Below are 27,286 nucleotides of genomic sequence, written 5' to 3'. Positions count from 1 at the left end.
ACAAAAAATCGAATGTCGAATTTCTACAGGTATAAATTTGGACCATCTCAATGGGCAAGTTTTCTTTTCCTCAGTGGTACTATGCCACGACGATGCTACCATTTAAACGATTAATTTATCTTCAATTTGGTACGTAATATACTCTTCTTTTTGGATTAAAATATTTAGGTATTATAAATTCAAAACTTTTATTATCCTATTCAGGTTACTCTCCCGCATAGCTTTGACTTTAAATATATGCTGTGCGTTTATCCTGTTTTTATGCATTATAAGTTTTACCATATTCATTTTCACAAGGATTTTACTTCTTTTCATCTATTACATATTAGGTTTCAAGCTTATCTTTTGTGGGATGTGATTCTCAATCAAAACTACGCTAGTCGTAGAGAAATTCCATGACATATGAAAAATAAATTTCATTAATTTAGTGACACCATTTTTAGAGCTTTATAATTTTTTCTCATGTACCTATATTATTGCTATTAAGTTTTCAAATCTCGAAATTCTGACTTACCCAAACTTGAAAGCATTGCATTTTTCCAAGGTTTATAATTTATTACAATGTACAAATATTTGTTGATGACACTCAATTGAACGGGGAAATAATAATAAATTTACTTTTTGCCAGAATAATTTTTCTAGTTTTTAGGGCAAAAATAAATCCTATCTAATCACTTGATATCATATAAAACTATGCAGTTTTTAGTCAATTCAATTTAATATTCTACCTAAAAAATTTATAAAATTCTTCATTTTAAAAGTATAAATTTTAAGCATATCTAATTTTCGGACTTACGAATTTGAAACTTTCATTTTGTAACATTTTCAAATTAAAAATCATTCAGTTTGAAATGTCTAATACTAAAATGTTCATATTTTAAGAACTCGAATGAAAAATTCTTTAATACTCAATCAAGCGCTCAATGTAGCCAATTTTTAAATCTAATATTCTAATTTGTGGATACCTATATTTAAAAAACTTTATTTTTTAAATCCACTAATATAAATTAGTTCGGTTTTGAAAAATTGAATAACAGGCTGTCTATCGGTCAGAGAAGTCAGCGAACTTTGTTCTTATTAAAAATCTGCCCGCTTTGTGGGAACAGTGTCGTCGCGCGCTACGCTCACAATTTTGAGCGCACCAGGTCGCTCGTCTGTTGAATCTCACGCTTCACTCTGGATAATGGGTTACCTCACGCTTCGCGATCGTATATTTATTCTTTGCATTGGGGATGCTTTAATGAAACTTTATCAAAAAGATCTCTTTTAGATTGCAGTATTTATATGCGTCTTCATATTCTGAATTTTCTACTTGATTAATTATATTTAACTATTAACTTGCTCAGCGTCCTGGAAATCCTTGAAAACCTGTAAAAGTCCTTGCATTCTTTTTTACCTGGAAAACACTGGAAAAGCCCTTGAAAAATATCTGTTTAATTATTCCATTATTGCTTGAGAATTAATCGTTTTTTGTTTAAAATTCATATTTTCTGGGTGAAAATTTAACTATTTTGTGAAAAATTAGTGTTTTTTGCTGGAAAACTGAACTTTTTTGTTGAATTTCTTCATTTTTAGTTACAAATTTGTATTATTTCCGTAGAAAATTCAACTATTTGGATGAAAATGAACTTTTTGGTTAAAAATTCAATTGTTTTGTAAAGGATTCATCTTTTTGGTTTGAAAATTTAACAATTTGGTTCAAATTTTTTTCTCTATTGATTGGAAAATTTTTCTTCGTAGAAAATGCACTTTTTTTGTTAAAAATTTATTTTTCTCTTTGAAAGTTTATCTCTTTCGTTGAAAAATTAACTGTTTTCTTCAATAGTATCTTTTTAAAATTAATTGTTTACTTGAAAATGTAACTTGTATATAAAATGTATATTGTGTTATCAAATTTTGGAAAATTCTAATACTTTCTAAATCATAAATGATGAGAAAATAATAAATTATTGCAATTTTTTATTTTTTTTATGAACAACTTTTTTCTATCAATTTTGTTTTCGTACCTTTTGTCGTTTTTCCACAAATTTTTCATTTCTATTTTTAATGTCATTTTTATTATTAAAACCAAAACTACGCGTACTACCAAAAAGTGATTCATAATAAATTTGTAGCTCGTTTTCGGGTAAACAATGTTTGTTGAATCATTTTTTTCGCAACGTGTGTCGTTTTTCCACTTTTTATTTCTTATTTTCAATGTTATTTTTCACGAATAAAATAAAAACTAAGCGTTATATGAAGAAGTGATTATTAACGAATTTGTAGATCTTGACTACTATTTGTAGTTTGACTGCAAAATGGAATTTTTGATTGTTCATTATTTTGTGTTTAATCAAAATTTGAATTTTCGATTTCTCAAAAAAATGTCATTGGGATCAACTTTTTGGCTTTCTGAGTACTATGAAGAGCCGTATATACAATTTTTCAATATAAAAAATGAAAATAAATTTGAAAATGCTCTTTTTTAGTTTTCATCAAAAATGGCTGGTTAACGAACTCGTCCTTTCTTTTAGGACTTAAAAAATGTGTGCTAAAGATCGATTTGATTCTTTAATTTTTTCGAGAGTTATAGTGTTTACGCACGACCGGTCAGATAAGACACCATCGTAAAAACTTGCCTTTCGGATACCAGGGGTCTGAAAATGTGGAGATCCGTTGAAAAAATGTGATGTCAAATTTCCGACAATTCTAATACTTTCTCAATCATAAATGATGAGAATGTAAAGAAACTGGAAATACTAATTTTTAGTATAATCCTATAAATACAATTTTTGTGAACCTTTGCAAAAGTAGGGTGTCTATTAATCGGGAAATAATCGGTAACTAAAATGAATCCGGGAATACAAAACACAACAAATAAATTGAAATGTTTACTATTTAAAATTACAATACATTTGATAAAATAAGTATACAGAAATAATACTCTTTCAAAAACTTTACAATACAATTTGGAATAATGTTTAAGGCTGTTTAGCCCTAGGGACTTAATAAATAAATTCTAATTCTAAGCTCTGAACAAATTGTATTTTCTAAGAGATATAATAATAATTAACAAATTAGTTATTATGAAATTCTACTTTGTTTCGTAAAAACAATTTAATTTGAACCCTTTCATAGTTTTTCAATAGTTTTAAAAATAATGATTGTAAAAATTAACTTTACGTTCTATTTTGTATTTTCTAAATTAGAAAATATAGATTAGTGATATTTTTTAACAATCTTTTACATCATTTACGGTTATTAAATCACGATCCTTTAGAAGTCCTTACGTTCATTTTTTTAAAATAAAAATTAGAAACGACAATATATTTTCGAGTGTTGCCGAACTAAATTATGGTGTTGATCGCCTAAGATTATTGATAGAAATTATGACTACTTCAGACGTTTCGGAAAATTCTGAAAATTTTGTAAACAAATGGGGCCTTCCATAAAACGTGTTTTTAGGGAGAGGGGGGTATTTGTTTTCGACATTCTAATTGGCAAATAATTCTTAGTTATAACTTATAATTTATTCAGAATTAGCGGTTAATTATTGACTAATTGTTGAAAAGTGATTTAAAAAACAATGGTTAAAGTTTTTTTAATGCTAAATACGTTTGAAATTAATAATTTTCTAAATACGTGTATTATATTTAAACTCTCACAATAAAAGATTAAGAATCTTTTGTTTTAACAACTTGTCAATTAGTAATCTTTAATACTAAAGAAATTATAAATTATATCGGAGAATTTTTAACAATTAGAATACCGAAAACAAACAACCAAAGATATCTTTATAACCGGGGGGGAAAACCAGACAAAAGCCCGGAATATGATGGATGAAAATTGGTAGACAGTACGTTGCAGAAATATAATTAACGTTATATTTTGTTAATATTATATGGCTAGGTATATTATTCTTTTATACGAAAAAGAAAAAATATATACTTCAAAAATGTCAGCAAAAAAGTCAGGGAATTTTAATGCTAGGCTTCGCTGGAAACCCTGATTTAAAAACCTGATAATGCACGTTTTGTAATTTTTACTTCCAGAAATTGTTAATTTTCTATATTATTCAAATATAAAATTGTTCAATGTTATGGCGTTTTTTATTTCAAATGACACAATAATAATATTAAAGGCTTCTGACATGATGTTTTATAATTGTAACCACTTAGAAAAAAGTCTTCAATTTTTAATTCACGTTGTCTAGTATTTCGGAATTTTCCGTAAGATTGACCGGTCAAGTAATTCGAACGTGCTGGGAATAGCTTAGGTGTACGGAAACATTTTAAATAAAAGATTGAATTTTTAAATATTTAGTACTAAAAATGCTTACCTTATCGAATTATAATGTATTTAATTTTAAAGGATACTGTTTTGAAATTGTACATTATTGAACGTTTGAACTTTACGTTGCTCAATTTTAAATGCTTCGAATTCGAAAATATTAAACTTATGAGTTTTTAAGAAGTATTTTAAATTAAAAAATATGAGTTTTGGGAGCTGACAATAGCGAACATAGTGACATATAAATTTGCATGATTTGTTTGAATCTAAATATAGCAAATCAGTTCTTGCTATCACTTCCAGGTGTGGATACAATGGAGCAAGGAGAAATATGAAGCAGTATTTCACTCTTTCAATGACAATATACTCGGCATATCATTTCAAAAGAAATTGTGCCAACACGTCCCGATCGATGTTGTATATACTTGGGTCAATGGATCAGATCCAGCTTTCCTTCAAAATCTCGAAAAACATGTTCCAATAGTAGACATTAATTCAGCTGTCTCTAGATTTAGTGATAAAGATGAGTTGAGATACTCTCTCAGATCATTGGAAATGTATGCGCCTTGGGTCAGACACGTTTATATCGTGACCAATGGACAAATACCAAGTTGGTTGGATATGGACAATTCACGTGTGACTGTTGTCACCCATGATGATATTTTCATTGATAAAAGTGATTTACCTACCTTTTCTAGTCCTGCCATAGAAAGTCACATTCATAGGTAAAGTTTCCGAAGAAATTTCTTACATTAAGATAAATCAATTACTTTATTGGCAGTTTTTATATGCAACTGAAGCCTTTTTACGACAATTGTTTTTTGTAAAATTATGGGAAATTATTTGCTGGAATTCTAAAGATAAGTCTTTAATAGAAATAAGAACTTAATTTTTCAGAATCTCAGGTCTTTCTGACAAATTTTTATACTTCAATGACGACGTTATGTTGGGTGCTGAAGTTTGGCCCGAGGATTTTATAACACATGCAGAAGGTCAAAAAGTGTATTTAGCCTGGTGGGTGCCAGATTGTTCCGATGTTTGTCCCTGGGCTTGGGTCAGTGATGGAGCTTGCGATCCAAGTTGTAATACCACGTTGTGTGAATTTGATGGTAAAAATATTATAATCATGGTCTTATGGGGAATGGTGGTCTACCATTTCGCTACCTGGTTTCGAAAACTGGAACTAGAAAGAGTAGGTACAATTTTAAAAGTGTATTTTAATTTTTGCATTAAAGTGTTTTTATGATTGTTTCGTGAAGTATAAAACAATGATTGAATACTAAAAACAAATATTCATAGAAAATAAATGGTTTTAGATTGAATTTCCATTTTATTCAGTGAAAAAAAAACACACATTTTTGAGCTTTAGAGTTCGACTGATTCTCGTGAAAACTCAACATCGCGTTCATTGTTGAAAGTATTTAGTTGTCAATTGAGATAATTTGTTAAAAGTTCTTTTTTGGTAGAAAATTATTCTTTTTGGTTGAAATTCAATTATTTTGTAGAAAATTCATTCTTTCGGGCCAAAGATTAAAAAATGTGTGTATTTTGTTGAAAATTCGTCATTTTTTGTATAAAATCGATTTTTTTTTAAAATTAATTCCAAGTATTTTTTATTTTAAATTGAATTTTTTTTTAAATATCAAATATTTAATTTACCGTTGAAAATTCATGTTTTTAGGTTAAAAATTGAACTTCTTGGTTGAAAGCGGAACTACTTAAAAGTTCATTTTTTCGCTGAAGAATCATAATTTCAGTTAAAAATGTTTGTTGTTCAAAAGTAGTTTTTTAACTGAAAATTTAACTATTTTGGTACAGAATTTAACAATTTGGTAGAACATTGAACTGGTGTTTAGAAAACTCGTTTTTTTTAATTGAAAATGCAATAATTTAATATAAAACTCAACTATTTGGTTCAAAATGAAAACTATTTTGCCATGAAAAATAAATAGTTATAGATTTAATTCCCATCTTAAACTATGAAATCAATTTTAATCAATGTATGTAGCGACCAATTCTAGTCAGATTATGCAAAGAATACGAATAATAGACGATAGGAATTGAAATACATATTTTAACCTAATTGTTAGATCCGACTTTTTAAATAGTAAATATTTCATGGATAAATTAATAAAAATTTACATTGAGTTCATTTTTGCTTCAAAACAAGTTCATTCAAGTTTATAATCTTTTGAAATTCACAATAAATAGTACAGTAATTATTTTTTTGTTTGGAAATATATTTCTGTCAAAAAATGTGTTTTGACTGTATAATATGTAAATTCCATAATAAATTCTTTAAATTCCACAATAAAATCGTTAAAACACTTTTTTGCACAATTACAAATTCATCTTTATAATCGTACCTGTTCTTTCTAGTTCGGATGTTTGTCACCAGATAGCACATTGCAGTTTAACCATTCTTAATATAATGATAAAAAAATTTAACTTATTTTAAACTCGAGAAAGAAAAAAATGACTTTAAAAGACTATATTAATTTATTGAAATTTAAGTATTTCTTAATATTTTAGGAAGCTTAAATTTATATATTATGTATAAATATGTCTCTACATTAAAATGCATAATTTTTAAATAGGAGGAGATTGTGATCCGTTGCCAATTTCTACGGACAGTGAAGGTATTGAAGACGAAAGTGACTATCCGTATAAATTTCTGCGGGAGTCACAACTTAGGGCCAGGGAAGCCGAAAGATTATTAAACGCTTTAAAAATGTCCACCTCTCAGTCGCCCATCGAAGACATAACAAATTTAATTTTTTTGCGAGTCTTGCAATCCTACAAAAAACAAGTTGAAAACAAAGTGAGAAATATCACAGAAAGTAATCGATCATCCTATACAAAAAATTATACAAATTTGTTGAACCTGAAACAAGTTGCAAACGAGAGTAGAACCTCAACTCATGGAAAGCGAAGATTATTACCGGCTAAAATTTTTAAATCTGACAATTTAGAGAGCTTAAATGACACGGAACTTCGAATGCAACAAAAACATTTTCTAAACGACGACATCATTAATTTAGTACAAGTTAATAATACTGCAAAATCTTATAAACTAAAATACGCTGATCAATTGAAACGAAAACCAAGACAGCTTGATACATACGCAGAATCCTTGTTATACGTGAATAGGATATATAATTTAGCTTACGGTTTTCAGAGGCGAAGAGTTCCCGCTCATATGCCTCATTTACTAGACAAGTGGATTATTAACGACATGCAAGCAAAATTTCAAGATGAATTCAAGAAAACTTCTAGTCACAAAGTCAGAAGCGCAGAAGATATGCAGTTCGCCTTCTCTTATTTTTACTTCGTAGCGAGCGAAAAACGAAATCTGCCTACTTCAAATATATTCAACAGATTCGACACTGACAAGTCTCAGTAAGTTTCCTATTAAAAATTTGAACCGTTATATTATTTTTCGCATTTTTGAAAGTATATAAGGGTTCCTACTTAAATTAGGTAACACCTTAAGGGAGGGGGGAGACATTTGCAAATTCGCAAACAATCATATTTTTTGCTGATAAGTCAACTACCATCTTTTTTGGATATAAACTATTTTTTCTGCAAATTTGTCTTTTTAATTTAAAAATTCATTTTTCTTAGTAGAAATATTGCATCTTTCTTAGAAAGAATGCAAGTGTTTTGTTGAAAATTCAACTATTTCATAGAAAATTTACTTTTTGTTTAAAATTCGTATTTTAGTGTTGAAAAGTAAATTGAAATCTTTTTAGATGAAATATAACTTTTTTTTTAATTTGTCTTTTTTATCTAAAAATTTATATGCTTTAACAGAAATCACACCTTTCTTGGATAAAAATTCAACTGTTCAGTTAAAAATTCAACAATTTTGTTGAAAAGTCATAAACTTAATATTTAGGTGTTGATAAAAGAACTGAATTCATTTTTGGATGAAAGTTCAACTTCAAAATAAAAAATGGTCATCGTTTTGGGTTGAAAAATTTTTTCTTCTTGGATTTAAAATTCAATTTTTTCGTAGAAACTTATTTTTTGTTAAAAAGAACATCATATTTCCGTCTTGAAAAGTCTACTTGAATCTTTTTTGGATAAAAATTGAACTTTAAAAAAAAATTTTAACAAAAATTTATCTGTTTTAAGAGAAATTTCATCTCCTTTGGATAGAAATGCAACTATTTGGTAGACAATTCAACAATTTTGTGAAAGGCCTTCCGCTTTAGCATAAAATTTGTCTTTTTGAATTGAAAATTCCATTTTTTTTTCGTAGAAACTTATTGCTTGTTTAAAATTTAATATTTTGATCGTGAAAAGTCAAATGAAATCCTTTTTAACAGAAAATTCAACTATTTTATTGAAAATTTATCTTTTTTATTAAAAAATGTTTCTGTTTTAGTAGAAATCTCATTTTTTTCTTTGTAAAAATGCTCCTTTTTGGTTAAAAAATCTTCTTTTAAGTATTCAAATATTTTTTTTTGGAAAGATTTGGTTGAATCACTTTTATTTTATCTTTTTTTTATCTTTATTTTTAGTTGAAATTTCATCTGTATGGTTGGCGGTTTAACTATTTTGTAGAAAATTCATTTTTTTTAATTAAACATTCAACTTGATTTTTTCGATCGAAGGCTTGTTTTTTGTTAAAAATGAAACTGTTGACTCGAAAAGCCTTTTTTTATTTAAAATTGACTTTTAAACTGAAAATGTAACTTTTGCATTTTTTTAAGATTAATCTTTTCTTGTTGAAATTTCTTCTATTTTGGCTATAAAATATATATTCTTGGTTTAAAATTTCTTCACCTAATTAAATAATAATTAAATTAATTTTATTCTGAAAAGTCATATTTTTTGTTTGAAAATTTGTGTTTTACTTGAAGGTTCAACAATTTAGATCAACTTTTATCTCTTTCTTGAATGAAAAATCTTTATTTGTTAAAATTCGTCTTTTTGATTTAAACATTTGTTTGGTATAAATTTAATTTTTTTTGTCAAAAAAATTGTTCTTTTTTATTAAAAATTTAATTTTTTCATAGAAACTTATTTATTGTTTAAAAATTCATATTTTGATCGTGAAAAGTAAACTGAATTCCTTTTTAACAGAAATTTCGATTATTTTTGTTTCGATTAGTTTTTTTTTTTATTGAAAATTTAACTGTTGAGTGGAAAAGCCTTTTTTTGTTGAAATATTTTCTTTTTTGGTAGACAAAAAATTTCCTGGGTTTTGAAATTTCATCAATTAATTAAATAATAAAAATAAGAAAATTAATTTCGTGCTGAAAATTCTTGTTTAAAAAATGATTGAATTTCATATTTTTGTGATTGAAATGTAAATTATGACACTCTTTTGTTGGAAATTCAAGTATTTTCTTAGACAGCAGCTATCTGTTATAGTAGAAAATACATTTTTTTTTGGTTTAAAATAAATTAATAAATTTAGACATTTTAAATTTGTATCTGAAATGCCGTTTTATTCAGTTTATAAAAAATTCTATTTTAAAACTATTGCAAGATTAAAACGCAGGTATGTATTTGAATATTAATGATCAAGGAAAATGAAAAGTTAGCCAAGGAAAAATCGGACAATTTAAAAAAAATGAATTTCTCGGACACCTCGCCTAATTCTACTAGCAATAACTAGCAAAACATTTTTGGAAACTAAAAATTACGTACATTAAGAGGGGGGGGGGGCTAGATATTTTGTTACGATTTTTTACAGGAGAAGGAGGGGATAATAGAGGGGGGCCATAATCCATTATGTAATTTAAGTACGGCCCCTAAAAGGATCTTCTATTTGCAGAACTTGGTCTGATAGAGAAATTCGAACACTATTGTCAAGAATGCATCCTTTGCCGTTGGATTATAGCTTGGTTATGGATTTTGAAAATTCTATCACGAATTGTTCACGAAAAGTGCAAATTCAGGAAACGCCATCACCGCCTTCTGGAGAGAGATATTTAGACTCAACACTCGTAAGCACATTAATCCAACCACAGGCGTCGGATTCACGCCACTTTTGACACTTTTTTTTACGATGCAATTAATTTGGAAATAGGGTAAAGAAACCAATTGTCGAGGAAATAGGCAACCTCAAAATTTCCCATCCTGTTTCTTATAAATGAAAACTTTGACAGGTTTAAAAATTATTCGGCTGAGAGGCAGCGGGGCCTTAGGAGGCACATGGGACAATGTCCCCCTCAGATATAGCTCAGGGAGGGGCAAAGTATTGATTTGCCCCTCTCTGAAATCGAACGATTAAATTCATCAGATCTTTCGAATTTTTCCAAAAATCTACCTGAAATATTTATGCAATAATTTATATCTTTGTGAAATCTTCTTAATCAATCCGAAATCTTTGCCAAATATTTGAAATCCTTATAAAATCTTTGAATTCTTTGGGAAATCTTTGTCGAATATTTGAAATATTTGTGAAATTGTTGAGATATTTGAGAAATAATTGAAGTGTGGGAAATCTTTTAATCTTTAAATCTTTCTATCCGAAATCATTGCGAAATACTTCGAATATTTTTGAAATGATTGAAATGTTTGGAAAATCATTGAAATCTTTTTTATATATCCGAAATCTTTATGAAATATTTGAAATATTTTGGAAATCATTGAAATATTTATAAAGTATTTAAAATAAATTCTAAATCGTTGAAATCTTTGGGAAATCATTGAAGTGTGTGAAATCTCGTGAATCTATCCACAATCTTAAAGTCTTTGTGATAACTTTAGGAAATTTTTGCAGTCATTGTAAAACCTTTGAAAATCTTTGCGAAGTATTTCAAATAATTTATAAATATTTGATAATATTTTAGAAATTATTGAAATCTTACATCTATCCGAGATCTGTATGAAATATTTGAAATCTTTGGGAATTCATTGAAATCTTTATAAAATTTTTTTTTTGAATCTAAATTGTTGAAATCTTTGGGAAATCATTGAAATATGGGAAATATTTTTAATCTATTCGAAATTTTTGCGAAACCTTTAAAATCGTTATGATATCTTTGGAAAATCATTGCAATCTTTGTGAAATCTTTGCGAATTATTTCAATGTTTTACAAACGTTTGATCATATTTTTGAAATGATTTAAGTCTTTGGAAAATCCTTGAAATCTTTATGAAGTCTATCCGAAATCTTTATAAAATATTTCAAATAATTTTGAAATATTCGGTATATTTTAAAAATGTTTGGGAAATTATTTAAGGCTTTGTGAAATCTTTTAAAATTATCCGAAACCTTTGTAAAATGCTTATAAAATGATTGAATTCTTTGAGAAACATGCCAAATATTTTATAATATTTGTGAAATTCTTTAAATCTTTGCGAAATATTTTAGGTCTTTGGAAAATCATCGAAATCTTTGTGAAATCTTTGAAATATTTTTGAAAAGTTTGGGAAATTATTGAAATCTTTGTGAAATCATTGGGAAATCATTTATGCCTTTGTGAAATCTTTTACATCTATCCGAAATCTTTGTGAAATCTTTGGGAAATCTTTGGTAATATTTGTAAAAATCATTTAAATGTTTTAAAAATCATTGAAGTCTGCGAAGTCTTCTAAATCTATCCGAAAACTTCCCGACATTTTGGACTGGAGAATATTGAGATATGCAGGGAAAAAATAACGACCCTATTTTTAGATTTTATTTTTGAAAAATAAACACGACATTATTATTATTGTAATTATTGTCATTTACATAACTTGCCTAACCTAATATTTATTCATATCTACAAATGGGGCATGAACGAAAAAATGTATATCACCATTTCTCGAGATGGGTCGTCAAAATATAGAGCTTTGTTAAAAAATTGCCCCCAATTAACTGATGGTTTATGTAGAAAAAATACTAAATGCAATTTTTTCTAATCATATAATTAAATGAAAAAATCTTGATTCATCCTTTTCACTACACTAGCATTTAAATATAAAGAATAAATAAAAAAGTAAGCAAATTTTTGCTTTAGAATTTTCGATGCAGCCAATCTGAATTATTAAGCAAATAGCGAAGTTTCCTCAATTTTATGAGGGACTCATTACAGATATTAAATTCGGAATGATTTTATCTTCTAAACATGTTTTTTTAGTGTTTGTAGTTAATTTGCAATTTTTCAAGGGACTTGTATGGATCTGACCGGATGATTTTGCAGAGAATTTTTTTCAATGTATTTTTTGCGGGACCCTTTTAAGAGATTTAACAAAATTCAAGGAATATTAAGAAATTTGACAATATTTTTAGAATTCATAGGCTTTTAAAAGAAATTGAAAGATTCCATGAGAATAAACTGAATTTCTATACATTTTAAGGGATTAAAAAAAACTGAAGAGCTTTCCAGGGATTTCATAGCATCTCAACAGAATTTAGGGGTTCCAAAGGTTTTCAAAGATTTTAGGGTATTTTAGAATATTCGAAGGGATTTCATTCGATTGTATGGAAGACTTTATTCAACTGTTTATTTAGCTTGTATTTAGTTAATCCCTCCATTTAATGTTTTTTAAACTGCATGATACTATTTTGCTACTATTTTTCAAAATTTATTCTAATATTGACACTATTTCGAATTTCTCAAATGAGTCTGAGGTCTTATTACATTACCTTTCAAATTTTTAGCCTGTTGTATCAAAAGAATTAGTTCTTAAGTGTGACTCGATCAGTCAAAAGCTTCAGGCTAAATTTGGTGAGCAGAAACGATATAAACACGAAGTGGTTAAAGCAGGGAAGAACGAAATTTTCGAGATGCTGACGAGTAATATATCAATGACTGTTCAAATTTTAGATGAGATACGAAGAGAACCAAAGTTAGTTGTGCAATAATTCAGTTGTAATCTACTTTTCGTTTTTTATCCAGCTTTTTCAGTCTTATGTCGTTTTCTAGGAAATTTATATGTTTAAACGATGATATGGACCCAAATCGTCGATCAGAGAACGAAGTAGTGCGAGCATTACTGAATGACTTTTATCGATCGCTCTATCCCATAAAAAGCAGTTTCGAATTACCAGCTCAATACAGAAATCGCTTTTCGCATCGGCACGAACTGTTTGAGTGGAGAGCAAGTAGAGCCAAAGCTAGAAATTTGCTTCTGGTCCTCGTTGCCGTGCTACTAATATTAACATTTTACCATCTTTTTCACCACCAAATAAGAAGAATACTGAGAATTCGAACACTGCCTCCTCTTCTTGTTTGACAAGGTTAGTGCGCTGAAATGATTCGATAAAGTTGAATATTTATTGTAAACTAAGATAAGCCAAATTAGTTTGACACAGAACCAAGTCGATTTAGATTTTTGCCATGCAGTTATTTTTAGGCGATTCCGTGGAGATTCCAATACAATTTTAACACTAATAAAGAAGGTTTAAGTGTTTTGTTCTACTGGCCAATGTGATGTTTCGTTCGAAAGGCAGAGCTTTATATTTTTAACACTCATGTGTTCTTTATTTTAGCAAATAAATTTACCAAAAATTTTACTTCAAAGATACAAAGTCTAAAAATGGTTTACTTGTTGGCAAATTTACCGTGTCATATTTTACAATAAACTAAATTGAGAATTATTACAGATTTTCCTCAGCTAATAATACTTTAAGGTTTTGTATTCTCTCATTAAAGTCCAAAACAAGAAATAATTTGCTATAAAGAATTCTTGAAATACAACACTACGAATCCAAATCGAACAAAGCATCCACATCGATAAACTTCATTTTATGTTCTCGATTACATAATTAATTGTTGTCAAATGTAATCCCTATTTGGAATTTTACTTGATTTTCATTTATTTTTACAAAATTTGATCTAAATTAGATTCCCGAAGAATGCCTGTTAGTCTAAACCACATCACCAAAGGCTATTGAAATAAAATTACTCTGACTTCTTATCTTACAAGTTTACTAAATTTAAATTTGAGTCATATTATGTTGAATACATTCTAAATGTCTCAGCTAACTAAATATCGATAGAGGGGTTGATTAAGAGATATACTGACGATAAAATAAATGAAAATTCCAGATTTTGGATAGTTGTTAATATAATTCACTCCATTGTCATAATTCAAGTTACAAGACATAGCAATTTGATTTAACTTTCCTAATGGTAAACACCATTTTGGACTTCGAATGACATGAAATTATAATTGGTTTGCGACCATGCTTTCACGAGATTAGATTTTTTAAATAATTTCAGGATGTTTTTAATCAATTGCTCATGTTACTTTTAAGCTTTATAGGGCTCGAAGTAGTCAACCATTTCGGTATGGTCAGCCTGACTCTGAGACAGATTGGCCCAAATGTCGGCTGTCAGAATCTCATCTTGGTCTCCGCCCTTTAAAAAAATTATAGAACGAAATAAGATGTAGCAATGGAGCACTTCTGACTTTACGGAATATGTAATTACATGTTGCTTGGAAAGTGATATTAATTCTTCTAGTGGCGACCTGTTCCTGCCGACAGTGGATCTTTTCCACAACGCCAGGCATCCTTAATAAGGATACCGCTCTGTAGAGCAGGGGCAGTGTGCCTAATACGCTCACTTCAGAAAATTGCCTGGAAAAATTATTTTAAGCAAAAACAATTTTTATTGATGAGGAAAAACCTTATTTAATCGACTTCTTCCAGACTATTTATTCGGTAATTTCATACATTACATGACGTTTCAGAATCAGACCGATTCCCTCATCGGATATCTAATATAAAAGAAAAATATGAATCATTAACTAAAATGGTGTACAAATTGATAATATGATGGTAATTATAGGAATAGTAAAAATTACAGTACCTCAAGTCATTATGTAGAAGTTTATAAATTGAAATTGAAAATTTTTGAGTCGTTAAATAATAAAATTAAAAGGATGACAGGGTGCGTACCCTCCGTCTCCATCTTACTAAATGAGTACTCGTTGTAATTAGAACATTTGCCAAGTGAATGACGCCTTGGCGCATGCGTAGTAGCACTTCCAAAAGAATCATAGGCGTAAGTACGAGTTACACTATATAATCAAATATATGTGATTACATAGAAATAGAGTAACTGAACAATGGTTAGGAAGTCGAAGTACTATATAGGTATATAGTTCACAGAGTTGAAAAAATCTAAATCAGTTACTTTGTTGAGACAGTTTTCGCGTTCTTTTTTAATGAAAACAATTTCAGCAAAGACACGCTTATAAAAATTAGATTCGACATGTAGGATTTCAACTCCATCCCATTGAATGAAAGTTGAATCTCTTCTATGGCATTGAACCAAATGTTTAGCGATGAGTCTGTCAGTGCACAAGATAAAATTAGACACAAGATTTTAATCTTAACTTCTAAATACATTTAAAAAAACCTACGCACATTTCTAGCACTGACAGACTCATCGCTAAAAATGGTACATTAACAAAACATTTTCTAAATGCTCATAAAATCTTATTGGCGACACAAGCAGACAAAGGGAATGTTACTGTTGTGATGGACAGATACGAATATATAAATAAGGCGAATAACATGCTTGATGATCCCAACACGTACGAAAAAATAGACGTTGACCCCTTGAAAAAATTATAAAGAGATACTTTTAAATTAATGAACAAATGGAGAATCAATCAATTTCTTAGTCCTAATGTTAAAAGAAACCACCTTATAACTGAAAATACCAATATGGCTAGATTTTATGGCCTTCCTAAGATCCATAAACAAAACTATCCTCTTAGACCGGTTATCTCTTCTATTAATTCACCTACATATAATTTAGCCAAAACAATGAACAAGATAATTTCTGACTCCTTACCTTACTACAAATATTCTGTTAAAAATTCAAAAGGTATCGTTTTCTTAATGGAATCCACTTACTTTAAATTTGATAATCAATTTTACAGACAGACGTTTGTCACCTCAATGGGGCCACCCATCTCCGCAATTCTTGTGAGATTATTAAGATCTTGAAACAAACGTTATGGAAGGATTGGGTTTTCAAATTCCGGTGCATTTTCGTTATGTAGACGATTCCCTTCTTATTCTGCCTAAAGATGAAAGCAATCTGACAGTTTCACACATAAATTCTTACCACAATAGATTACAATTTACGTTTGATATTGAAAACAAAAAGTCTATTAATTTTTTGAATTTACAACTTTGCCGATATGATAATAACTTTATTATTACGAATTGGTTTAGGAGAGTAACTGATTCTGGAAGACATCTTAATTTTTTATCCAACCACCCCCAACATAAAATAGGAATTGTTAAAAATCTAGTCGATGCCGCTATTCTACTTTCAGACAATACTTTCCACTTAGATAACTTGCAAATTGTCAAAAAATACTTATGGTATAATAATTATCCTAATGAATTCATACAGAAACATATTAAAAAAAGACTTTCAGAATTAGATTTGAAGAAAAACCAACCTTCTATCGTCACTGTTGATAGAATCATTGATGTAAAATAAGAGATCATATCCATACCTTCCTTGGAAACTATTTCTCAAAATTTTAAAAGGCTTTTGAATAAATTAAAAATAAAAACTGTTTTTAGAGTCGATTCCAAGCTAAATAGATTTATCAAGGGCATGTGATACTTCGAAAATTGTCGATTTTACCAGTTTTAGGGTCCCCCGGCTTTTTTCTAGAAAAGTAAATATTTTGTCTTAAAAATTTGGCAAATGATAGCGAACATGCTAACGGACATCATCACACACTTTTTTTGTAGGTTAATTCAAAAAAGTTTGAATTTAGCAAAATGTGATTAATTTGCATAGGGCTTAGAAAATAGTATCGATTTTTTCAGTGTTAGATTCCCCGGCTTTTTTCCTAGTATAAAAGATATGTGACCTTCAAAATCTGGGAAATGATATCGAACATGCTAACGGACGTCCCCGCACACTTTTTTTGTGTTTTTTTATCAAAAAATTTTTGATATTGCTGTTGTGTATATTTCGAGGTTATGTGTGTTACAATTCACCCAAGCGTTACTTCAAACAACACAATATTCTTGGACGAAAACTTTGGACTTGTTTGCAGGCAATCAAAAATGTTTATTTCATAAATAGTTTCCAGATTATCGGAAAGGCAGAGATGAATTACGACGTAACCTCAAAATAATGCATATGCATACAATTTTTATTTAGCACAATACATTTTTTTGTTTTTATCCCTCAAAAAAGAGTTCGGGACGTCCGTTATGATATTTTATAGCATCTACGAATTTAGTTTTTAAAAATTTTCATTTTTGTGGAAAAAAGCCGGAGAAACTGTAAGTATCACATGCCCTTAAATTAGGTAAAGATGAACTACACACTTTAGATCAATGTAACGTAGTTTATAGAATTACGTGTGTTTGTGGCAGGACTTATGTAGGAGAAACAAACCGCCCCCTACGAAGTAGAATAAAGGAACATAAAAATAACATCAAGCATGTGGAAAAAAATCACAAAGTCATAGCTAAACATTTGGTTCAATGCCATGAAAGAGATTCAACTGTCATTAAATGGGATGAAGTTGAAATCCTACATGTCGAACCTAATTTTTATAAGCGTGTCTTTGCTGAAATGGTTTTCATTAAAAAAGAAGGCGAAAACTGTCTCAACAAAGTAACTGATTTAGTTTTTTTCAACGATTCTTACAACATGATTTTAGATTCCTTATGTTAAGTTAACACCTGTTTTGCGTCTACTTATAGTCTATCTACATTTTACTCTGTGAACTATATACTACTTCGAATTTCTAACCATTGTTCAGTTACTCTATTTCTATGCAATCACATATATTTGATTATATAGTATGACTAGTGCTTACACCTATGATTCTTTTGAAAGTGCTACTACGCATGCGCCAAGGCGTCATTCACTTGGCAAATGTTGTAATTACAACAAGTACTCATTTAGTAAGATGGAGACGAAGGGTACGCACCCTGTCATCCTTTTAATTTTATTATTTAAAGACTCAACAATTTTCGATTTAAATTTATAAACTTCTACATAATGACTTAAGGTATTGTAATTTTTACTATTCCTATAATTACCATCATCTCATACATTTGTACACCATTTTAGTTAATGATTCATATTTTAATTTTATATTAGATATCTAATGAGGGAATCGGTCTGATTCCGAAACGTCATGTAATGTATAAAATTACCGAATAAATAGTCTGGAAGAAGTCGATTGAATAAGGTTTTTCCTTGCCAATAATAATTATTTGTTTTCCAGACGTTAAATTAAGAAATTTTACATCAAAAGCAAAAAAAATCAATGGCCAGCGCTGTGTGTTTCGCAGTACACTGTACGTGGCTGAAACAAGTACCGGAAAAGAAAAAAATAATAAAGATTTTTTTAATAAAAAAATATTGTGTGTGTGAGTGTACTAAGCCTGTAAATATGAACTCACCATTATATAATTTTGGGCAAAACTGGTATCTATATCTTAGACAGCGTGTTTTTTAGCAGGACAATTTGAGTAAAATCACAAATAATTCTGGGTCTAGGCTGCAACATTTTCTCGCAAAAAGTGCTATTTAAATTTTTTTTCTTCTACAACTTCACCACCACTGCCAACATCTTAAGATATATACGTAAACTAAATCGAATACAGTTTTTTTTATCGCCTTTTAATACGCTTACTCGCGGCGACAATGAAAAATGTATTGCTGCGTGCGACCTTTATGGATGTTACATCTAGCTGGTGCAATCTAGATGTAACATCTTTGAAGTTGGTGATCATTCTTTTCAACATTAAATATCAACATTTTTCACAGTGTATTCTTTTATTCTTTCATAAAGATTGTTTTTTTTTTACTTTTGTTTTATGAAGCATTTTTCTTCTGTATATCCTGGTTTCTTACAATATTTGCAAACTTCTTTTGGAGTGTTCTCGATTTCTACATACGTTGATTTCTCATTTGTTATTTGAGACGACTCTGTGTTTCTTTGAATTAATCGCGGATTTTTTACCAGATTCTTTTTTAGCCATGAATTGTGCTGATGATTGCCGACATCGTTCACGTTCTTTGTCTAAATAATCTTTTTCTTCCTGCAACGCGGTTTGATATGCGTTGTTTAAATTAACTAGCTGGGAATTCGCGACCATATATTTTATTTCCGTGCGTAGACATCCTATGAATTTCTTTACTCGCTCTGTCTCTTTTTTCCTTCTCCCAAAATCCTTAAATTCGGCCGGACTATTGTCTATTACCCCTTGGATTTTTCGATCTATTTCTTGGTATCTCTTGATGAATGTTTCTACTCTTTCATTCATTATTTGACACATCTGATCCCTTTCTCCTGTTAGTTGGGACAGAGACTTTCCCCTGGAACCGAAATCTATGGTAAGAACTTCTCCTAGGTTCTTTACTGTGAGTGGAGGCGGGATTCTCCTGGCTGCGCGTTTTGCATCCCCTTTTAACTTCCTTGATCTGATACCTTTCAGCGCGTCTGCGAGTAGTGCCCACTTCATTGCCTCGTTTGTTGCGATTACGTAGATGTCGTCTACCAACTCGCGGACATCGCCTTTGAAGGCATCCACCTCTTGGGTACCGTCAAATTCGCACAAGTTCTTTATCAGGGCGGCCAATATTCTTCGGTCATCAATGGTTAGTCTGTATGGAGTTTCTGGCATTGATGCGGTTTGCTGCTGTTACGGAGCTGGGTTTAGCCGTATCTTTGAAAGGCGGTCTTGCGTGTTCTTTAAGGCTACCTTCATTTCGAAGAATTGCTTCTCCAATTATTCTTTAGAGGCCGCTGTGATAGCTTCACTGGACAGGAATTTTTTCACGTTGAACATTTTTGGCTCGATTATCTTTATCTGATGCTTATGGGGGAAGTAGCTGTTGTCGTTGGTTGTTCCGTAAAAATTGATGCTTGCTTCTAAGATGTTGTTCTGCGATTCAGCTTCTCTACCACTTGTGGATGACTCACTTCTTATATTTGGCGTGTGACGATAGTTAAACATTTATTGTCGGCACATTACAGTTGCTGAATTGCAATAGCGCGTCACTTTTTTATATTCGCTTCGATATATTTTTCACATGTGTGTCGTGGATGAACATTCGTTGTTACTACATTACACTTGTTTACTTGCTTTTTATACTTGCTTTGATACATTTAAACATGTGTCAGAGGGTGTGGGCATAAAATCTTATGCTTTTGTTGAAACACTTATCTATTGACCTTCTGTCGGGTGTACTGTCTTATACTCACTTTAATTGATTCCCGCAAATGTTGAAACGAATGGGATTAAAGTTTTTGTGTACTCACCCAAAGTAGCAAATGTCAATAGCGTGTTCATTTTCTTCCTCGTTTTCTTATCTCCGAATCGTTCCTCACGAAAAACGATTGTCGTCGGATTTCCCGGTCCACGGGCTTGTGGAAAAACCTTTTAAAGAGAGTGCTCGAATCTTGAAGAACTTACTTATTCCTTTCTTTTTCAGTTTGGCTCTGGACGTGCAGTACAGCTTAATCCTTGATCCAATGTTCTAGAAGATTTCTGATGATCCAAGTTCGGGTCCTTGAAGTACGGGTCTTTTTCTCCAACGAATACGTGACTGTTCTGTCACTGTCGCCAAATGTGATCTAGAAATTTCGCCGATAAGTTTTTTAAAAAGATAGCAATCACTCCAGGCAAGAATAATTAGGTTTTGGAAGACTTTGGTGCTGTATGGGAGAATAATTGTTTAATTGAGCAGAGTGTACGCTTCAAGCGTAAATAAGTAAGTGGCACCGAGCCAGAAGGCTAGTCAGTTTATATAGAATCTGATGACTCATTTGATGATACAAATAGTGGCCCTGATCACACTTGTGATATAAAATGAATTTTTTTCTAAGATATATACGTATAAAAATCGTTTTAAAAAATGTTTACACAATATTTGAAATACTTAAAATGATTTGTTTTAATTTTCTATATAATAAAATTAAAACTATGGATTAAACTTTCAACACAATACAACGGTTTTTATTATTGATGTTTATATGTTTATCAATACCTTTTCAACAATTTTCGAACTAACATAATTAATCAAATCGCAGTTGCAATGAAAATGATTGTTATCTTTGTAACCCGCGATATCAACAATGTTACTGTGAGTGCACCACAAATTTTGCATATGAAATTCGAGAATATTCATTATTAAATTTATTACTTTCTGCTAAACGAATACCGAATTCTGCCTTTGCTTGTAAATATCTCGTAAAATTGATATCGCAGTGGGGTATTATTTTTTTCTTTAGCATCATTAAACTTATCAACAGATAAAACGTATTTCCCACTATTGTACAAAACATTTCGAACATTAATTCTTTTTTTGTGTTCTTTTACATTACAAAACTTTTGAAATTCTTTCGATAAAAACACCGAATGATCATATGGTGTTTTAATGTACTTTTGCTCAGATTTCAGTTGGTTGGGAAATTAGAATTCCAATACATCCTCTTTGGTTAATCCTTTTACATTATATGATTCGAAAAATAAATCATCTAGTTTAAAAAAATCGTTGAAGAAAATTATGTTGGAAACATGGATCCAATCAATTTCAGTATGAAAGATTTGTTTAATTGATGATTGAAAAATATTTAGAAAATTGTAATTTTTATAGCACTCTTTTACCCGTACATTGTCATTTAATTTGTCTAAAATGAGTTCTATTCCCGTGGGAGTATAATTTGAAAGTGAAATGACGTCTGTTAAATCATGAATTTTCTTTCCCAAAAAGACATTATTGTTATTAACTGGAGAAAAAAACATTCTAATATCTATCATGATCTATTAAATTACAAGCACCATTATCTCTGCTGTTATTTTCTCCACAAAGAGTTGAATGTTTATGTTCTTTTGATGTAACGACAAACTGATTGAGCGATAACTTGCTGTTGACTCTCGTCTGAAATTGAAATTTTAAAAACTTTTATTTAATGAATTTCTGCATCGCTGGGGATGGTGGGTGAGGCCAAGGCTATCAAAGAGATAGCATCCCCGTTTTTGCATCAATGGCCCCGTCAAGAGTATCGTGGTCGGAAATATAGACGTAGCGCCCTGACAGCGCTACACTTACTATAAAACGCTGTGTTGCTGTCAGAGCGACACACTTCTCTGCGATCGTGATACACTGCATAAGGATCTCAGATTTAAGAATTAAATAGTTATGAGAACGAGATTTGAATTTACATGAAGAGAGCATTTTGATAGTTATTGGATACTTGCATTTGAACAGATCGATGTATTTTTCAAATCCCCAATCGGTTAATTTTTTTCCACTCACGCATCCATTATTAACTGAAATTATATCCACTGGAACTTGACCATGTCAAAATGAGACAAGATTTGAGGGTATGCGAAAATTTACCTGAGCAGATAGCCAGCTCCACCTTACTTTTAGGCGTTGCAACGTCACGAGGCCCAGTTGCTTTCTTCTGGGTGTTACATTTCTTCAAGTACGTCAGTGCAATTCCTCTTATGAAGTACAGCTGAGAAATGTTGTTTCCAGCTTGTCGATTCAGAATCCAGAAATTTTGAAGAGATAGTGCGTTCAGCATCCAGGTAACTAGCGGCTAGTACCATTTTCTGCTCCATATTTGGATATGGTATAGATTCATGTTTTGGTCTATCTGGTCTGTACCACCCTTTCCTTTATTATAATCACTCAGCAGTGCAGGGCGAGGAACCTGAACCTGAGCCTTGCTCGCAAATGAATACCGAGAAACTTTAGCCACATGATTGATACTGTATGTATTAGAACAAGCAGCTACCGAATTATCCAGCCATTTACAGTTAATAGTTAAAAGCGGGTTGATCTTTCCGTTCTTTCATTAATTCTGGCACCATTAGATATCTAAACTTTTATTTATGGTTCTTTCCATAATCCTTTTGAAAATCCTGTGATGATAAGGGTATTGACAAGACAACACTTTATTTGGCGGGAATCACTAGTTAAAATTATTGATTATAAAACAAATCAATAATAGATTATTTATAACAAAAACTTCAGTTAAACTGTACACTCACGATTGTTCTCTTAAAAGTTCTTAATAGTTTATTATATGGCAATAATTAAAACTTTCCAGAGTCCGAGAACGACTCGGCGCGGTGCTCATCAGGACGCTTACTGGTGAAAATTAAGCACTACACAATAAACGCACATACAAATATTTTCACAAACAAGCACTTAACTGAATTGTGCAGAAAACTGATACACTCTTAACATACCGCCCGCCTCGTGGTGTTAAAACAATACGAAAGAAACAAAAATCACAAAATTAATGATTTTATCATTAGTAAAACGATTTGGCCGCCCGCCATGACAAATACTCTCATATAAGAAAAAATAACATGCTGATAAAACACAGCATTAAAAATAATGTATACAATATAAAAAAAGAGTATAAGAATTAAAAAATACAATAATAAACAGGTTTAGAGTACATATAAATGATGAAACTTCGTAGTTTTAAGATGTCTCAAAAAACAGTTACAGTGTAAGAAAAATTGCGCTTCTATTTGTTCACTTAAGAGTTGAGCTTTAAGAGAGTCAGATAATTCAGTATGCTTGACCGAAGATATAAACAGCAAGAAAATTTTTTAGTTCGAGCGGTCGAACCCTGAGGCAATAGTTTCTACCCGTACGGACACTCTTATCCTTTCCCTCATAGCACATAATAATGTGACCCAATGTCCGTTTGGAAGGCATAATGTTTAATTAATGCCATATCTCCAATTATAATGTTGGGCGGCTTGTGATTCCATTTATAGCGCTGTTGCAAGAAATGCAAATGTTCAAAGTTCCACTTTCGCCAAAATATTTCCGAGATGCGTTGCATAAAGTGCCACCTGGTCAAGCGATTTTCTTGAATGACTTCCACCGAAGGTTCAGGAGCACCAGTCAGTGGGGCACCTATCAAAAATGGCCTGGTGTCAGATAAGGAAAGTCATCAGGGTCATCAGAAAAAGGATCTATTGGACGCGAGTTCAGGCAGGATTTTATTCTAGCTAGAGTCGTAGTAAATGCTTCGATAATTAAGTTATGTGAACCAACATATTTTCGAAAATGATGCTTAAGACTTTTAGCGTCTGCTTCCCTGAGTCCCCCAAAATTAGGTGATGCGAATGGAATAAAATGCCAGGTTGGCACCTTGAGAAAGAGTACTATTGTCACTGTATAAATGTGAGGCTTTACCTTTACGAGCGACAAAACGTTGATAAGCTGCCAAAAAAGCTTTAGAAGTGTAGTCTGACACAAATTTTAAGTGAATTGTGCGAGGCACAACAAACTGACAGCGCAACATAGCCTTTATAGCTTTTCTGACCCCTACCTGGAACGACTCGAACAGAGAAGGAACTAGCGTTATCAACCCCGGTTCGAATAAGCGGCCTACAAGTTGTTGTGCTAAAATCAGAAAAGCTACCCATAAGTTGTTGAACTGTGACAGCTCGTTCACGTACAAAAGAGCATGTATCTTAACATCAAATTCACTACTTTGCACTCGTCGGATCCACTTTAATGAGGTTTTATTAATCTCTGAAGCAGATAGAGCAAGCGAATTCGGTAGTTCTTTATATTCTGTCAACTTCCCAAACCTTCGAAGAATAGCATCAATAAAACGACAACAATAAGCACTAACTCTAATCAAATTTAGCCAAGATGTAATTCTAGCAAGAAAGTCAGTAAGAAACTGCTTCGCTTCGACAGAATTGTGTGCGAGTTGACAAGTTTTTACCAAAGAATTTTGCTCGAGGTCAACGCCAACAGGAAATGACGCCTTTGATTCCGCCCAAATTGAGGAGTGACGCACTAGCCAAGAAGGTCTTTGCCATTATAAATGCTGAATCAGTAATTGGTCAGATAAGAGACCCCCGGAAGAACAATCGGCAGGATCGTCCTCTGTAGGAACATGACTCTACCTTGCTAGTGGAATACACTTCAGACTTTGAGCAACTCTATTGGACACAAATGTGCGCCAAGAAGAAGGATATTTTCTGAGCTAAGCCAATACCACTGTAGATTTGGTGTGGTAATATAATGGTACATTTTCAAATCCCACTGTAATAATTAAAAAGCGTAATGCTTTTGCTAGCAATTGAGCACCACAAAGTTCAAGTCGTCGAATACTCACAGGAAAAAAAGGAACTACTTTAGACTTGATATATAGTAAAGTCACTATCGCATCCTCATCTTCGCGAAGAATACCTAAATATACCAGAGCGGAAAACGCTTTAGCCGAAGCGTCAGAAACCCCATGGAATTCAGAACTCAAACTGGATCTCGTTTAACCAGTCCACCGTGGGATCTAAATCTTCTCTAGCTTTGACAAGCTAGTATAATAACTATTCCAACGATCTAATAAATCCTCAGACAGACTCATACCAATCAAATTTGCGGAACCAAAGTTCCTGTATTATTCTTTTAGCTACAACAATAACCCATGAGAGCCACCCTAACGGATCATAAAATTTGTCTATGACAGAAAGAATGTTTTCGTTTGGTAGGTAGTTCGATGGGTCGCGCATCAACCTGCATTCGAAAACTGTCCGAAGTTGGATTCTAATGTAGACCTAAAACTTTCAACTGGATGTCCTCCCAAGCAAAAAATGCAAGAAGTCTTTAATTATTGCCAGAAGGGCAATCGAGCAGCAATTGCTCATCATTAGAGGCCCATTTTTGTAAATGAAGCCCCCGTCCAGCCATTAACTGAGCGCTCTGAGATCTTAGTTCTTTAGCTTCCTCCAATTCATCAGCGCCAAATAACACATCATCGACGTAAATGTTATTTTCGAGCATAGATTTAGATTGTGAAAAGTCAGACCTTTCATCTTTAGCTAATTTCTTGATAATTCCGTTTGCAAGATAGGGTGCACAAGCTGTTCCGTAAGTTACGGAAGTCATTTGCCAGATTTCTAACTTATCTTCTGTAGAATACCAAAAAATGCGCTAATAATTACGATCATGCGGATCAACCATAATTTGCCGAAATATTTTTTTCTATGTCGGCATTGCAATGGATGGTAAGTGGTCGCGACTCTTCTTTTTTCAGCAATGTCAAATAACGCTCTAGCTTTTGTATTTTCTGTCAAATAAAATCACATAAAATACTCTGAAGCTAAAAGATCTGAAGAAACGACTCGAAAATAGATAGAAATTTCCTCTGCTCTAGCAATATCTGGGACGAATAGCGACTGTGTCAATTGAATTTGCTTCTGCTCTTGCATTGCACTAATTCAAATATAAAAAACTGTATTTTCTACACTCGAAGCATATTATTTTTTTCACACTCACCTAGTTCAGTTTTTTTTTTAGGTGCGCATTTTCATTTGTTGAGCTCTGATCTGATGCATGCACATCCTGCTGTGCTTTTTCACTGCGCCTATGGCCCTTTTAACTGAGAGAATCACTGGTATAACCCGCCTTATTCGCAGTTTAATCGTTTGCCCTTTTACCACGAACCCTCCGAGTAATAAACCGGTCCATAAAGGAGAGTTTCGAACGAATACCATGACGTTTCTAAAGCAGAAGTACTGCGTTCAAAACGAGCGACTAGAGTCTCAATGAGTCTGCTATGGTAGAGATTCTCTGAGATTCTCTCTTTTTCTGTTTATAGTAAGAAGTCGTCATCGTTTTCTATATCCTCTCTAGTGAAGAGCGCACTAGAATGGTTGATATCTGAATCGACTACATAAACGCGAAATGTGAAAACCGACTGACCTCAAAATAAAATTGTTAGTTTTTTAGAATTTTCAGAAGGGTAATTACCCACATTCACAAATTTCAAGTAGGTACTACTACCCACCGTACTTAGGGCTTCCACTGGTCCTGTAAAATGTATTAGGAGGGTTGAATCACGCTAAGTTACCGATTCCACGGGGTGGAATAGTGGGAGGGGCATGTGACGTGTAGTTCAAAGGTGTCTGTGGTTCTGTAGTGTGAGTCGTTCGTTTATCTATCCTGTCATCATCTTTATACTCATCGTCTATAATTGTGGGTCCGGATGCAATAAGGACACATAAAATTTTTTCGTGCGAAAACGAAGTCCCCTGGAGGCTTTAGAAAAAATTTTCGAATTTTAATTTTCA

The 27,286-nt window shown here is 31.5% G+C and overlaps 1 protein-coding gene across 8 annotated transcripts in view; it reads left to right on the top strand.

The window, feature by feature from the left end:
* The window catches only part of LOC117176791 (N-acetylglucosamine-1-phosphotransferase subunits alpha/beta), a 118,074-nt gene that overhangs the window by 3,146 nt on the left and 87,642 nt on the right, over positions 1–27,286 (top strand). For 7 of the 8 annotated variants that reach the window (XR_004467619.1, XR_004467621.1, XR_004467620.1 and 4 more), the window contains exons 2-7: positions 4,573–4,994; positions 5,167–5,378; positions 6,867–7,668; positions 10,058–10,229; positions 12,875–13,062; positions 13,140–13,453. Coding sequence is in view for 5 of the 8 variants with exons in the window: in XM_033367095.1 (XP_033222986.1) it covers positions 4,573–4,994; positions 5,167–5,378; positions 6,867–7,668; positions 10,058–10,229; positions 12,875–13,062; positions 13,140–13,449 (2,106 nt within the window). In the remaining 3 variants the exon portion in view is untranslated. Of the gene's footprint in view, positions 1–4,572; positions 4,995–5,166; positions 5,379–6,866; positions 7,669–10,057; positions 10,230–12,874; positions 13,063–13,139; positions 13,454–20,657; positions 21,052–27,286 lie in introns of those variants that run through there. The other variant, XM_033367092.1, reaches the window with a different exon arrangement.

Source organism: Belonocnema kinseyi, chromosome 7 (assembly GCF_010883055.1).
Source record: "Belonocnema kinseyi isolate 2016_QV_RU_SX_M_011 chromosome 7, B_treatae_v1, whole genome shotgun sequence".
Lineage (NCBI taxonomy): Eukaryota > Metazoa > Arthropoda > Insecta > Hymenoptera > Cynipidae > Belonocnema > Belonocnema kinseyi.
Note: the sequence above shows the minus strand (reverse complement) of the source record. Positions and strands in the feature narration are given on the sequence as shown.